Source organism: Benincasa hispida, chromosome 2, assembly GCF_009727055.1.
Source record: "Benincasa hispida cultivar B227 chromosome 2, ASM972705v1, whole genome shotgun sequence".
Classification (NCBI taxonomy): Eukaryota; Viridiplantae; Streptophyta; class Magnoliopsida; order Cucurbitales; family Cucurbitaceae; genus Benincasa; species Benincasa hispida.
Window position 1 is genome coordinate 1,760,521 of NC_052350.1, and position 13,941 is coordinate 1,774,461.

At 35.4% G+C, this 13,941-nt stretch overlaps 1 protein-coding gene across 1 annotated transcript; it reads left to right on the forward strand.

The window, feature by feature from the left end:
* The first annotated feature begins 4,827 nt into the window (after positions 1 to 4,827).
* Positions 4,828 to 11,017, forward strand: LOC120071322 (nuclear transport factor 2). Its single transcript, XM_039023525.1, has 9 exons — positions 4,828 to 4,985; positions 5,786 to 5,974; positions 6,877 to 7,180; positions 7,262 to 7,494; positions 7,583 to 7,760; positions 7,928 to 8,049; positions 8,139 to 8,201; positions 10,206 to 10,269; positions 10,443 to 11,017. The coding sequence occupies exons 2-9, from the start codon at positions 5,786 to 5,788 to the stop codon at positions 10,697 to 10,699; spliced, it is 1,410 nt and encodes a 469-aa protein (XP_038879453.1). The 5' UTR covers positions 4,828 to 4,985; the 3' UTR covers positions 10,700 to 11,017.
* The last annotated feature ends 2,924 nt before the right edge of the window (positions 11,018 to 13,941 follow it).

Sequence of the window (13,941 nt, forward strand, 5' to 3'; positions counted from 1 at the left end):
AAAACCAGTCCTTGGCTTTGGAAAACTAATGGACAACATTCTCCTTACCACAATCAAAGAGCACTACAACAATGGCGTTAAACCTCCACTCTCATTCATTTCTTGTGAACGAAAAGGCTCTTTTTGCTTCCTACAATCGAGTTTCAACCCGAATACGAACCGACTTATAGAAGGATTCCTTTACATACAAAATTTCTTAATTAACAAAGAAGTAGACTCTTAGGAAGAAAACATTACATAAGGTATAAGGGAAAGAGATAGGATTGAAACTGGAAGACCGCGAGCTAGATCGAAAGCTTAAGCGCTACGGGGATGTGCACCCAAAAGGTGAAAAATTACCTCGCTTGGAAAGACATAACACAATTGATTAAAGAGTTGTACATTCTAATTAGATATCGGTAATATGATTAAAAAAAAGGAAGGAGAATTCAATTACTAGAAGACTGGGTCACAATAGGGCACATTCCCCCGCTTTTACTTACATTAGTCCGTCGAGGAAAAGAAAAGGAGATTACTGCGAGTCAACTAATAAAGAGTTTCAAAGAAAGAAAAAGGCATTGTCCCCTTAACCTTAGTTAAATTTGACCAAACAAAGATAGGAAGACTTCGACTAAGTCCTCTTGACGTTTAAAAGCCAATAATCCCAAGGTTTATAAAAGTCTGAAGACTGAAATCTTAGTTGTTTAACTAGGTCCATCAATCAATCTCTCATAAACCCCTAAGTGGAATCTATTAAGTTGAACCCATATGGGGTAGGGAAAGAGAGTATGAGATGAACAAGAGAGGTCAACTAGATTTGACCATAGATAAAACCAAAAAATAATACTAATGACAATGACAAAGCGTAGGTCTCTGATATTAGAACAATCTAATACATCAAATAGCTTAAAGCTCTGAATTATCTCACTATTGCATAATACATTCGCTAATAAAACCAAAAAATAATACTAATGACAATGACAGAGCGTAGGTCCCTGATATTAGAACAAGTTAATGCATCAGATAGCTTAAAGCTCAGAATTATCTCACTATTGCAGAATACATTCGCTAATAAAACCAAAAAATAATACTAATGATAATGACAAAGCGTAGGTCCCTGATATTAGAACAAGTTAATGCATCAGATAACTTAAAGCTTTGAATTATCTCACTATTGCGGAATACATATGCTAAACTCATTCTACGGTTTAATCTACCTTCTAGTGGTAACCGATCACCATGAACTGGTATAGTGAATCGATAACCCTCAATCTTGAGCGGAAAGCTATATTTAGCTGTCAAACATACTCATGGGGCAAGGGTATATTCTAACTTTATTGGTTCATTGTATTTGTAGAAAAATGAATTACATCCCAAGACTTTAGCCTCATTACTGAGCTTCATAGCTCATTCCTATATTCATGGCTTCCCAATAAATCCCTCATTCGGATGAGGTTAAGCCCAGTTCCACTAAGTTTATACCATATAGATAAACTTGAATTATGTCGTACCACGGGTTTATGTGATGTTAAAGTAAAAAACAAAGAATTCATATGCAAATGATAAAAAAAAATTAAAAATTAAAAAAAAAAACCCTCATTTTCCCTATTGATTAAACTAGATCAAAAGCAAAAAACTTATTTTGCTTCTCTTATTGTCTTTGATTTTCCCCGAATAGGGAAATATACCCTAAATTGTCGTTGGTCCTTCCCACACTATATAAATATAGTAGATTATCACAATCTTGGTGGCAGCTTACTAATTGTGAGTAATAATGATACCGTTAGACCTAAACTCTGAAAATTCTGCTTGAACATACATACATAAATACATACATACATCCATGCACATGCATGCATGCATAAGTACATGCGTACATACGTACATACATACATATATACATACACACACACATATATTCAATTGATTGAAAGTATAAAGTCTTTATTTTATTGAGCCTATCTAGGATCTTGAAAATTGATCTTTATGGATTTAGTAGAATTTCTTAAAGAAAATAAACTGATTAGGTTTAAATGGATCTTCAAATATTTTGATGTACGTGCTCATATGACTAAATATTTGAAATAACTACTATAATACTTTAAATAACATTTGAATAATACTTCTATATATATAATTTCACTTGATTAGGAGTATAAAGTCTTTATTGAGCCTATCTGGGATCTTGAAAAGTAATCTTTATGGATTTAGTAGAATTTCTTAAAGAAAATAAACCGATTAGGTTTAAATGAATTTTCAAATATTTTGATACATATTCTCATATGACTAAATATTTGAAATAACTACTATAATACTTCAAATAGCATTTGAATAATACTTCAAATAGATGAGCTACCAAATGATAGTGTGAGAACTTTAACAGTACAATACTAAATCCTTTGATTTACGTGTTTCCTCAAATTTATTAGAGCTGATTGTGCAATCATTTTTTTTATGTTGATGATATATTGATCTACGACACAAACATAGATGTAAGTAATGATACTAAGTTATTTACATCCTCACAATTTAAAATGAAAGATTTATGTGAGGCTAATATGATGCTTAATGTTACTAAAAATGGATTTTCCTTATGTCAATCACACATTGAAAATTGTTAAAGAGATTTGATAGTTTGATGACGCTCCTGTAAGAACACCTTATGATACCAGTATGAGTCTTGTGAAAAATAAGGAAGATAGTGTTTCTCAATTTGAATATGCAAAGATTATCGGAAGTGTTAATGTTTTTAATGAACTAAATTAAACCTGATATTGCATGTGATGTGAGTAGACTAAGTAGATATACGCATAATCCTGATAAAGATCGCTAGAATGTGCTTTGTCGTCTGTTAAGTACCTTAAGGGCACTATATATTATTGTTTGCATTTTAATACATTTTTTGTTGTACTAGGATGGTATATTATGATGCAAAATGGGTAGCAAACAAAGACGAAGTAAGCTCCACTAGTGGATATGTGTTCTTACTAGGAGGGGGAGTTATATCATGGAAGTCTGCAAAATAAACTCGTATAGCTAGGTCCACCACGAAGTAAGAGTTTATTGCTCTGTAGTTAGCAGGACAAGAGGCTAAATGATTTAAAAGCCTATTGAGAGGGGTACTGTCGTGGGGGGCATCGGTACCAGTCTCTTTACACCGTGACTCACAGGTTGCCACAGGAATTGCCAAAAATAATATATATAATGGCAAAATGAGGCATATACGTCTTAATGGATCTTTGAAACAATTGTTAAAAGGAGAAATTATCTCCTTGGAGTTTGTGAGGTCGGAGAGGAATTTAGTGAAACCTCTAACCAAAGGACTAACAAGATGAATAATTTAATAATCTTCATTGTGCATGGGACTTAATCCCATAAAACTCTATAGCCCTTTTTTTGGGTGGTTCTAATACGCACTTGATGCAGATAACTAAAAACTTAATGATCCATAGCCCCTTTTTTTGTGGTTCTAGTATAGACTTGATGAATAGTTGCAAAAACCTTCATAGCTCAAATGGTTTGTCTTTTGACAAACTTGATCAAGTTGGTCCAAATATGGATTAGATTTGAAGTCTTCATAGCTCAATTTTGAGTGGTCTGTTGGATAGACTTGATGAAGCAATAAACGTGAATGTGAAGGTGTGGTCGCTTTATATGAAAGAGTTTTAACGGTATTTTTCTAGAGCTTTCACGGTGACTCGAGGTTTATGTGCATGACCTTATATATCACATTTTATATTGCTGAATTAATGAAAGTTTAAGGAATAAAAATGTGTTATGGGGGTCTCAACTATAGTTAGTGAAAGTTTAAGAGGTAAAGTCACTATCCCTAATAAGGTTGTTGCCCTACTTCACTATGCAACAATTCAAATCGTAAGATATTGATGTTTAAGTTTGTGTTTCTTTCTTAGCTCATAAACTGGTTTTCAAATTTTTGTTGTTGTTTTGCTTTGTTTACTATACCAGTCATTTAGAGGGGATTGTCGGGAATGACTTTGGGCTTTTGGCCCATAGCAAAAGAGAGAAAAGAGGTAGAAGTCATCCCACATTGGAAGATTTAGGCTTGACAAGTGGGTAAATATATAAATGCTTGCAAGAGAGCTTTTAGAGTGTGGTGATGGTAGAAGTATAACTCTCTTTCACCACACGCGCATCGTTGTCGCTACAAATACCATTAAATAGTGATTCAATTTTATTACGTAATATATTATTATTTATAGTTTATGAAAAAAGATTGTTACTTAATAAAGTTAAAAGACTAGATTATTATAAATTTTAATAAAGTTAAAAGACTAGATTATTATAAATTTTTAAAGTTGAGAAACTAAATTATTAATTTCTTAAAAGTTCATCTACGAGAAGTGAACCTAGAAGATTATTCTTCTATATTTATTATATTATGTTATAATTTATAAAATTATTCTCACTTCCCACACTCATGTTTTATCATTCAATTTTTTTTCATAAAAATGGTTTTTCTTAACCTCTTATCAAATAATTTTGTTAAAAAAATCAAATAAATAAAAATAAATAAAATAAATTGCAACTTAATTTAATCACACGTATATTAAATACTATTTTGTTTTGATAAGTAAAGCCAAACGGTAATAATTCAATATTAATTTGTTTAAAAAACAAATAATTTGATATTTTTTTACCGATTCGTTAGGTTAAATTTATATTACTAAATATTAAAGTTCACCAAACACTAATTTACGTATATTAAATAATTATTTTTTAAAAGTAATATATTAAATTTAAGTTGATTTTTTTAAAAGTGGCAACAATTATTATTTAAAAAATGGATGCAATCATAAACTAAGGGCAAAGGCTTTTATTTTTGATTTTTGAAAGGGGGGTTGTATTTCGATTACCCCATTTATTTCCTTCAAAAACCCTAATGCTATAAAGCCGCTCAGAATCTTTGCTCTCTGTTTTGTATTCTCTACTTGTTTTCTAAGCGCTCAGATCTCTCTCGGAAGCTCGATTCTCTGCCCTTCAAGCAGGTACTCGTTTTCTTCTCCCTTTTGCTTCCTTCAATCTTCTTGTTTTCGGAATATTCGCTCCCTTGTTTTGTTTATTTGATCTGTAATATTGCTTCTGTGGAATGTTTGTTCATTGATCCATCGACGATTGCTAATTTCGGGTCAATCCTGTTCTTCTTCTTCTTATGGTTGATCTGTATTAGGGTTTTGTGGGGTTTCATTTTTGTTACTTTTTCTTTTCCCGTTTAGGGCTTAGCGCTTTCGTTCGCCATTTGCTACCCATTACTGTTCCTCGACGATTTTCCCCTATCCTCTTCGCTCGTCAGCTTGATTCCTCTTAACTCTCTAACTCTCACTTGTATCGTCGTACTAGTGTATATATACTGCGTCGTCGTCTATCATCGCAAGTGTTGTGTATAATCCGACTGTTTTTGCATATGTGTTCAGAAGTCATCCATGTTGTTCGTGTGCATGTTTGCGAGATGAAGTAGAGGTTGTCTGCCGTCAGAAGAGCGTAATACTGATTGCGATTTTAATTTATTTGAGGTTTTAACTTGACTTTTCAGTTCAATTAACATATAAAACCCTAAAGAAGTGCTGCTTTGAGTGATCCCTAAATGTTTTTGGCTAGGACTTCTATCATTATTTCGTGTTGGTTTTTCTTTTTCTAAAACAAAGTAATTTATTGTTTAATTGTTTCTCTTGTATTTCAGTCCCATGTCTATTCAACCTACAATTTAAGTTTATAGGTGAATCTTCGGTACTAGTTGTATTGCATTGTGTTGAACTATGCTTATAGTACGATCTTAATTATCGTGTAGATGGCGGCAACACAGGAAGCCAGTTCTTCCCCTACTCCCAGTGCTCAAGTGGTTGGGAATGCGTTTGTTGGGCAGTACTATCACATCCTTCATCATTCTCCCCAATTGGTGCATCGGTTCTATCAGGATACAAGTTTGCTAAGCCGTCCAGATGTCAATGGAGTGATGACAACAGTGAAAAGCATGCAGGTAAACTTCTATGATGTGTTTATCCATGATATTGCTAAACAGTCTATGGTTGGAGAGCAGTTATCCAACCTTTTATTTATTTATTTTGAGGTGTGGGATACGTATGAAAGTGGTACCAATTCCTTGGTCATGGATTTTAGTCTTTGTGTGGAACTTTGCTTTATTATGCATTTGGAATTTTTGGTACATGAGTGAATCATTTATGTGCACTTGTTGGAGTATATGGTTATGAAATTAGTGTATAAACATGACCACAGGGGTAGATAAACATGGGCCATTGTAAATGTGTATGTTACCATCAATGTAATGAAAAAGAATGTATTTCTTTGTGGGAACTGTGGATCCACTCGAAAGTCTATATTCTCATCTCCACAAATGTATATTCCCAACTTTGAAGAGAAACGTGCATTTATGTGTAAAGACACCTATTGAATTAGTACTACAACATACCTGATCTATCTATTGTAGTAATCACGTAATTCCTGGGACATAATTTCAGAACAGCTATGATACCCATTAGGCCGTTAATTATGCCTTTTCCTGTTAATTTTAAGATTTAGACAACTGGTCTAATAATAATTGTGGTCGTGACTTTAAATTGTTTATGGTACGGTAAAATTGTTTCCGGGTCTTGATGACTGTTCCTAGTTAATTGAACATTTTTTGATAGTTAATTGAAATTTGAAGTCGAACAATGTATCTTCACTAGCTTCTCGCTGAATTTTTCTTATGATCTTGATTGATTGAAGTTCAAGGACGTATTTGATCGATGAGCATTTCTTATTTTTATGGTCTGGGAGTTCTATTGTAATTGATCGATGAACATTTCTTATTTTGCTGGTCTGGAGAATTCTATTTTCAATTGCTTGTTTGGCAATTAAGTTCAAATTGTGTTGTGACAGGCAATAAATGACAAGATCATATCCTTGAATTATGGGGACTATACAGCAGAAATAATAACTGCTGATGCTCAGGAGTCTCATGAGAAAGGAGTGATTGTTTTGGTAACAGGATGCTTAACTGGGAAGGACAACTTGAGGAGAAAATTTTCCCAAACATTTTTTCTTGCTCCTCAGGACAAAGGCTATTATGTCTTAAATGATGTGTTAAGATATGTTGAAGAGACTGAATCTATTCGAAGTAACTCTTCTTCAGGTGATGCCATCAAAGACAATGCCACACCAGTTACTTCAACACCAGAACCAGGTCTGTACTTTTGTCCCGGTGCTATTTACTTTGATCTGCCTTATTGCAGAATTGTGAGATAGATTTCTGCTCCATTTACAGAACCATCTCATGTTCCTAATCATCTCACTGTGGAACCTCCAATGGCCTTGGAAGAGGAAGATATGAACAATGATCCTGAAGTTTGTGATCCTTCCAGTAACGATGAAGGATCAGTGATTGAAGAGGAGCAGGTTGTTGAAGCCCCACATCCAATCGAGCATGAAGTAGTTGTGACAGCCGATGCTGCTCCTGTTGCTCAAGAAGATGCTCCAAAAAAGTCGTATGCATCAATTGTGAGTTATTGCCCCCCTGTCTGCATATTTGATATTTCGATGCCAAACTTGTTTCAGACATTTACTCAGCTGACTTGATCATGCTCAGGTTAAGGTGCCAAAGACAGTGTCTGGTCCTGTTTATGTCCCAACTACTGCTGTAAGAGCAGCACCACCTGCAAATCCTGACCATCAGTCAGTTGGCCCGGTTAAACCTGCTCCAGTTCCCGATGTTTCTGCAGCAAATGGTGACAATCTTCCTGAAAGTAGTAACCTTCATGAGGAAGGTGTGTGTGCTGATGGTGATATGTTCATTTCAATTTTCTTTAGCACTCAATTTTAGTAAACCATTTATATATGTACTGCAAAACAAGTCTAGATTATTAAAACAACTTAATAGTGCTTAGGTTAACAATTATTTTGAAATATAATATTTTTCTAATGCTCATTGCAGCCGAAGGTCACTCCATATATGTACGGAACTTGCCTTTTGATGCTACGGTTGAACAACTTGAAGAAGAGTTCAAGAAATTTGGGCCAATTAAGCGTGATGGTATCCAAGTTAGGAGTAATAAGGTCCTATCCTAATATAATGTCTTTTATTTTATTTTGTCCAATCTGATTTTTGTGCTTATCGTATGAACTTTTCTTTCTTGTTCCTGCAGCAAGGATTTTGTTTTGGGTTTGTTGAGTTTGAGCAGTTGAGCTCTGTGCACGGTGCACTTGAGGTAATAAAGATTACCGTGCACCTTAACCTTCTTATTGCAATATTGAAACTGTTTTCTATGTGGCTCATCTATCATCCTTCTCATGTCTGTCGATGGAGAATACTGTTTATTACAGATAATTTTATGATTATATTTTTATTTCATTGGGAAAATTGAATGGAACTTCTTCTTAGTTGGGACATGGGAGTTATGATCTGTTTTTCCTGATAAATCACTAAATTAGGATGGCACTGAATCAGGAGTATTGTACCTTTGGCCTTTAGGAGTGCTGTATCATTTGGATTCTTTGAAGGTTGTTTATCGTACAGATATTTGTTTCTGTCAATGTGTTGGGTTTACGCCTTGAGGCATGAATCTAAACCGTAGACTTGAGGCTTATGCATTATTTGGACCATAAGAGGCTTGCGCCACTGCAGAAACACAGAGGCGTTGCCTCATGCAATGATTAGAAGAATAATGTTAATTTTTTCATTCTTAAATAATATAATGGTTTTACTTGTATGACAATTTTGAACTATTATTATTTTTTCTACTTTGGCTTTAAAATCATTGAATTAAAAAAAATTGTAAAATAAGTCCATCATTTTAGTGATAATAGTAGTGATGTAAAAGATATTCTCTTAGAGTTTTTGCTTAAAGTGGTTGTTGACATACCTTTATATAACTATTAAGTTAAGTAATAATGTATCATGTTTTCAATCAAATTTGAGGCTTGCGCCTGAGTCCTTCAAAAGGAAAAGTTTTGAGTTTTGAGTCTTCAATTAATCTTTTTAAACATTTGTTTCTGTCGAAATTAGTGTTAACAAAGAATGGTGTGTACGTTTGCTGATATGGTCACATTCGTGATCTTGCTTCCTTGGTTCTTTGATATCCTCCTTGCCACCAGTATGTCATATTAGAGTATTGGATGATCTTGTGTGCTCATATAACATGTCTTCTGTCCCATTTCTTTGTTGTTTTCCCTTGACCATCTTATATGTCTCTGGTGCCAAATATTTGCATGTTCATTGTCTACAAAGGCTAAACATTTAACTGAAAGTTTCACTGAAGTAAGATTTCTGCTTGTGTTTCCTTTTATGTTCTATACCATTTGACCATAACATTATACGCACTTTTGTTTTGTACTGAGTGCCTGATAGTAAATTTACTGTGACTCAACAGAAAAATAATGGAAATAAACTAGAAGTTTATGCCATCTATAGATTTGTATTTTGGGAAGAAAACAATAAGCTGTTGAGATACTAATATGCCCCATCTTATAAATGTTTACGAGCTAGGTTTGTTATAGTGTTGGAGAGAAAAAGTGTCTACCTGGTTTCTAACTGTTAAGAAGTGCAGTTGTTTGTTTGTATTCTGTCACAAATTGGGTTAATATTAGGTTTGAAGGGTGAGGGACCAGTGTCTTGTACTTGGGCACTAGGCTAATTGTGTCCGAGTAAATTGATCTCTTGATCTCCTAGCTATTTTGCCTATCTTTTTGCTTTTTAAAATATGTCATTATTTGATGTTCAGCTGTCTCAATCATCTTTTGCGATTTTTTAGCATGAAATAATGGGTACCTAGGGGTGGGGAGAAGTGGTGAGATACCTTCGATTTAACCAGGTGGTCATAGATTCCAACTTACTTTTAGTTGCTTGTCTATGATAATATATATATATATATATATCGGGTTTTTTTCTTGCCCAGATGTTGTAGGGCTAGAGAATAATTGGAAAATTTGAAGTTGGTGGAGTCCTTATACTTGGACATATCTACTGCTTTTTTTTCCTTTTTTTTATTTAAAAAAGGGTGCCTTTTGTTGTTCTGGAATCATCAACTACATGTGTTTAACCATTAGGTATTTCGGTTTCTTGTATGTGTTATTTAATTCTTTCCTTGTTTAGTCATGGTAAATGAATGTTTGTTCGCCTACTTTATAAGTTTGCTTCTCTTTCCGTTTGGTAATACTGTTTGGTCATGGGATTTGAGGTTACTGTATTAATTTCTTTAATTCAATGACATCAGGCTTCACCAGTAACAATTGGTGATCGTCAAGCTGTTGTGGAGGAGAAGAGGACTACCACTCGAGGTGAGCTGGCATTTAAGTTCTTTTTTCTCTCATTTGATTGATAGGTTAAGATCGTGGTGGTTAGTGCTATACATTTAATCTGTGTAAGCTGTTGTATAAGTAGAGTAACTTTTGTATTCCTCATCCAGTAGATACAAGAGCTGATTGTGGTGTCAATTAATTGGTCTGTGCAGTTAGCGGAAGTGGCAGAGGGAGATTCTCTACAGGAAGAGGAGGTGGTTTCCGCAATGATAGTTTCAGAGCAAGAGGAAATTATGGTGGTGGGAGAGGCTACGGGAGAAATGAGTTCAGAAACCAGGGCGAGTTCTCCGGACGACCCCGGGGTTCGACCGGACGCAACGGGGAAGGTTATCAGCGGGCTAACCAAAATGGAGGCGGAAGAGGAGGAGGTCGTCAGGGTGGGGCAAACCGCACTGCCGTTGCTGGTTGAACAGTTGAAAGGAAGAGATACGTTGACAATTTTTTGACAGTAAAATTGAGAATGAGCTCTACCATCTTTTTTTTTCTTTTGGAATTTTAGCCTCTTTGAATGTGGGCAGTTTGGGGTTTGGGAAATGGTAGGATATTAATGCGGTAGAAGAAACTGAAGGTACTCCTTCACAATTAGTCATTTTACATTTATGTGAGAAGATAGTTTTGATTTATATATTTTTTTTTACCCCTTAACGGTTCATAAAGCTGTACGACGTTAAAGCTGTTTTGACGCAAGATCTTTTTGCTATTATTATTACTATTATTTTGGGGGTAATTTCTCTCTTTTCCGCCCTCTGCTGCACTCATTTTGATTGATTCATTCATTAGGACTTTGTAGTTTAACCAGGGTAGAACCAGGAATGAAGCACGTACCTCCCATTTAGCTCGCTCTAGGTTGAAATTTAATCACCTTTTTTTTTTTTTTTCCCTTACTCGCTATTGCATCATCTCTTGCCAAAATTCAGGGTACCGAATGAAGTATGAAATTAAGCCATGTTAACTGCATTGTGTGATCAAAATGGCTGTAATTGTAATGTATAATTCGGAAAATGTTAACTAATTTTCTGGGAATGTATTTAAATGGATTCCATTTTCTGTATTATGAATGATTGATTATCGTTATTGGAAAGTAAACGACTTAAGTGTCCTGTGTTATTACAATTCGTTCGCCATCTCCGGGCGTCTAATTTATAAGTCATAGGGGTGAACTGTTTTTCTACCTAAAAAAGCATCTCTTTCTGAACAATTTTCTTTTCAAATATTGTTCTTTTTCCAATAATTTTTTGAGTTAAATTTTAGGTTTAAAAATTCTTTTGGGTCTCTAAATTTTAAGATTTGTTCATTGTACTCAGATTTTCAAAACATCTATTTCTGTTCTCATATTGAATCGAAATTCAGATTCTTGTATCATTATCCATTTCTTCCTCCATCTAATTGAGACCAGAGAATTTCTAGGAAGGGGGTTTTCATTTTGCAGTTCCAATCTGATACCCAACTTGCTTATTTGACTTTACACAATCTACTTGGATGCCTAATCATTTTAAGAAATAAGCGACATCACTCATCACTAATCTATTAATACTAAAAAATCCTTAAAATCTAGAGACAAAATATATTTAAACCTAAATTTTATCCAAATCTTAAATAATAATATTTATTTATTGTTTGATTAAGTGTACCTAACTTCAATCACCTCTCACTTTGAGGCAGTTATAAAGCTTGTTGCCTTAAAATCCTGTCTTGTGCTTTGAAAACATGAGGGAAAAGCTATTAATATCTTAACCAAAAGCCTAAAAGAAGTGGAAACTAATAGAACTTCAATTATTTATCCACTATTTTGGCCCCAAAATAGCCAAGGTCGAGTCCTCCCCCTAAATACAGCCTTAAGCTTTTACAAGATAAAAGATGCCTCTCCTCCTCTATACTCCTATCTTTTATACTAATTTGCTATCCCCCTCCCTACTAACAAACTTCCCCACTACTAACCGATTTGTTACAGATTTGGTGGTCCCCTCTAACTAATTTGATTCTTTTCCCCTTTACATTTGAGCCCCTCTCTCTATTCTTCCTTTTGCCCTTTCTTTCATACCTTTTAAATATGGGGGGTCTATCATTACTCTCCTCCCAAAGCACCACCTTGTCCTCAAGGTGAAAATCAGGGAACTGTTCAACCAATTGAGCTCCTCCCTCCCAAGTTGCATCTTTTACTGGTAGGTCTTCCCATTGTATAAGCACTTCGAAGTCATTTGGTGAAGATATTGTTGAACCAATCTTCCTAACTCCCAAAACTGCCAATGGTTTTGGTTGTTTCCCCAAGGACCCTACTGTTGGTGAGGAAAATCGTGGCAATATGGTCCCTTCTGCCCTTCTTAGTTGTGAAGCATGTATCACTGGATGTATGGAGACATTGTGGGGTAGATCAAGCTTATATGCTACAGGTCCGATCTTTTGAATTACCTGAAAGGGTCCAATGTAACGTGGTGCTAGTTTTGGGTGCTTGTGCACCAGTAATGATCCTTGGCGATAGGGCTTGAGCTTGATGTAAACCCAATCAGATACTTCAAAGTTTACCTCTCTTCTTTTTGAGTCTGCTAGAGCCTTCATTCTTTGTTGTGTTGCTTCTAATGTTTTCTTCAGTTGTTTGAGCATCTCGTCCCTATTTTTAAGTAGGACATCAACTTCTGCTACTGTGGCATTCCCTTGTGTGTAACAGACGATAGTAGGTGTTGGCCTATCATACAATACCTCATAAGGGGTTCGTTTAATAGTTGTGTGGTAGGATGTGTTGTAATTATATTCAGCCCATGCCAGCCATTTGTGCCATTGTAAAGGGGTCTCCATAGTAAAGCACCTTAGGTAAGCCTCTAAACCTCTATTGACAACTTCTGTTTGCCCATCTGTTTGTGGGTGATAGGATGAGCTTCTCTTGAGTTGTGTTCCCATCAATTTAAACAATTCTTCCCAAAATAGGCTAGTAAACACCTTATCTTTGTCAGAAATGATGCTCCTAGGTACTCCATGCAAACGTATGACCTCCTTCATAAATAAAATAGCCATGTTGCTGCTGTATAAGGGTGGCGAAGGGCAATAATGAAATGTGCATATTTGGATAGCCTGTCGACCACTACCAAGACTGAGTTGTAACCTTCTGATTTTGGCAGTCCCTCCACAAAGTCCATGTTGATATCTTGCCACATGAGCTCGGGTATTGACAGAGGTTGGAGCAGCCTAGCAGGGGCTAAGGCCAAATACTTGGCTTGTTGGCAGATAGAACAGCCCCCTACAAAAGCCCTTACCCTTGCCTTCATTCCTGTCCAGAAAAATTCTTTTTTTAGCCGTTGGTACATCTTCACTACCCCATTGTGTCCCCCAATTGGATTGTTGTGAAACTCCTGTAGGAGTAACGGAATGGTAGGTGATTGAGGTGGAAGTACAATGCGTTGCTTATACAATAGAAGTTCCCCTTGCAGTGTATATCCCTAGGGTGTGGTAGCTCTGCCCGAATGTTGTCCCTTATTTCCCTTAGTTCTTGATCTTGCTCAACTTGACTTGTGAATATCTCCTGATTCAGGCCATGTAGTACATTGATCATAGATAATTCCAACAAAGTAGGTACTCTAGACAAATCATCTGCTGCCAAATTTTCCCTCCCTTTCTTATACTCAATCTCGAACTCATATCCTATCAGTTTTGTAACCC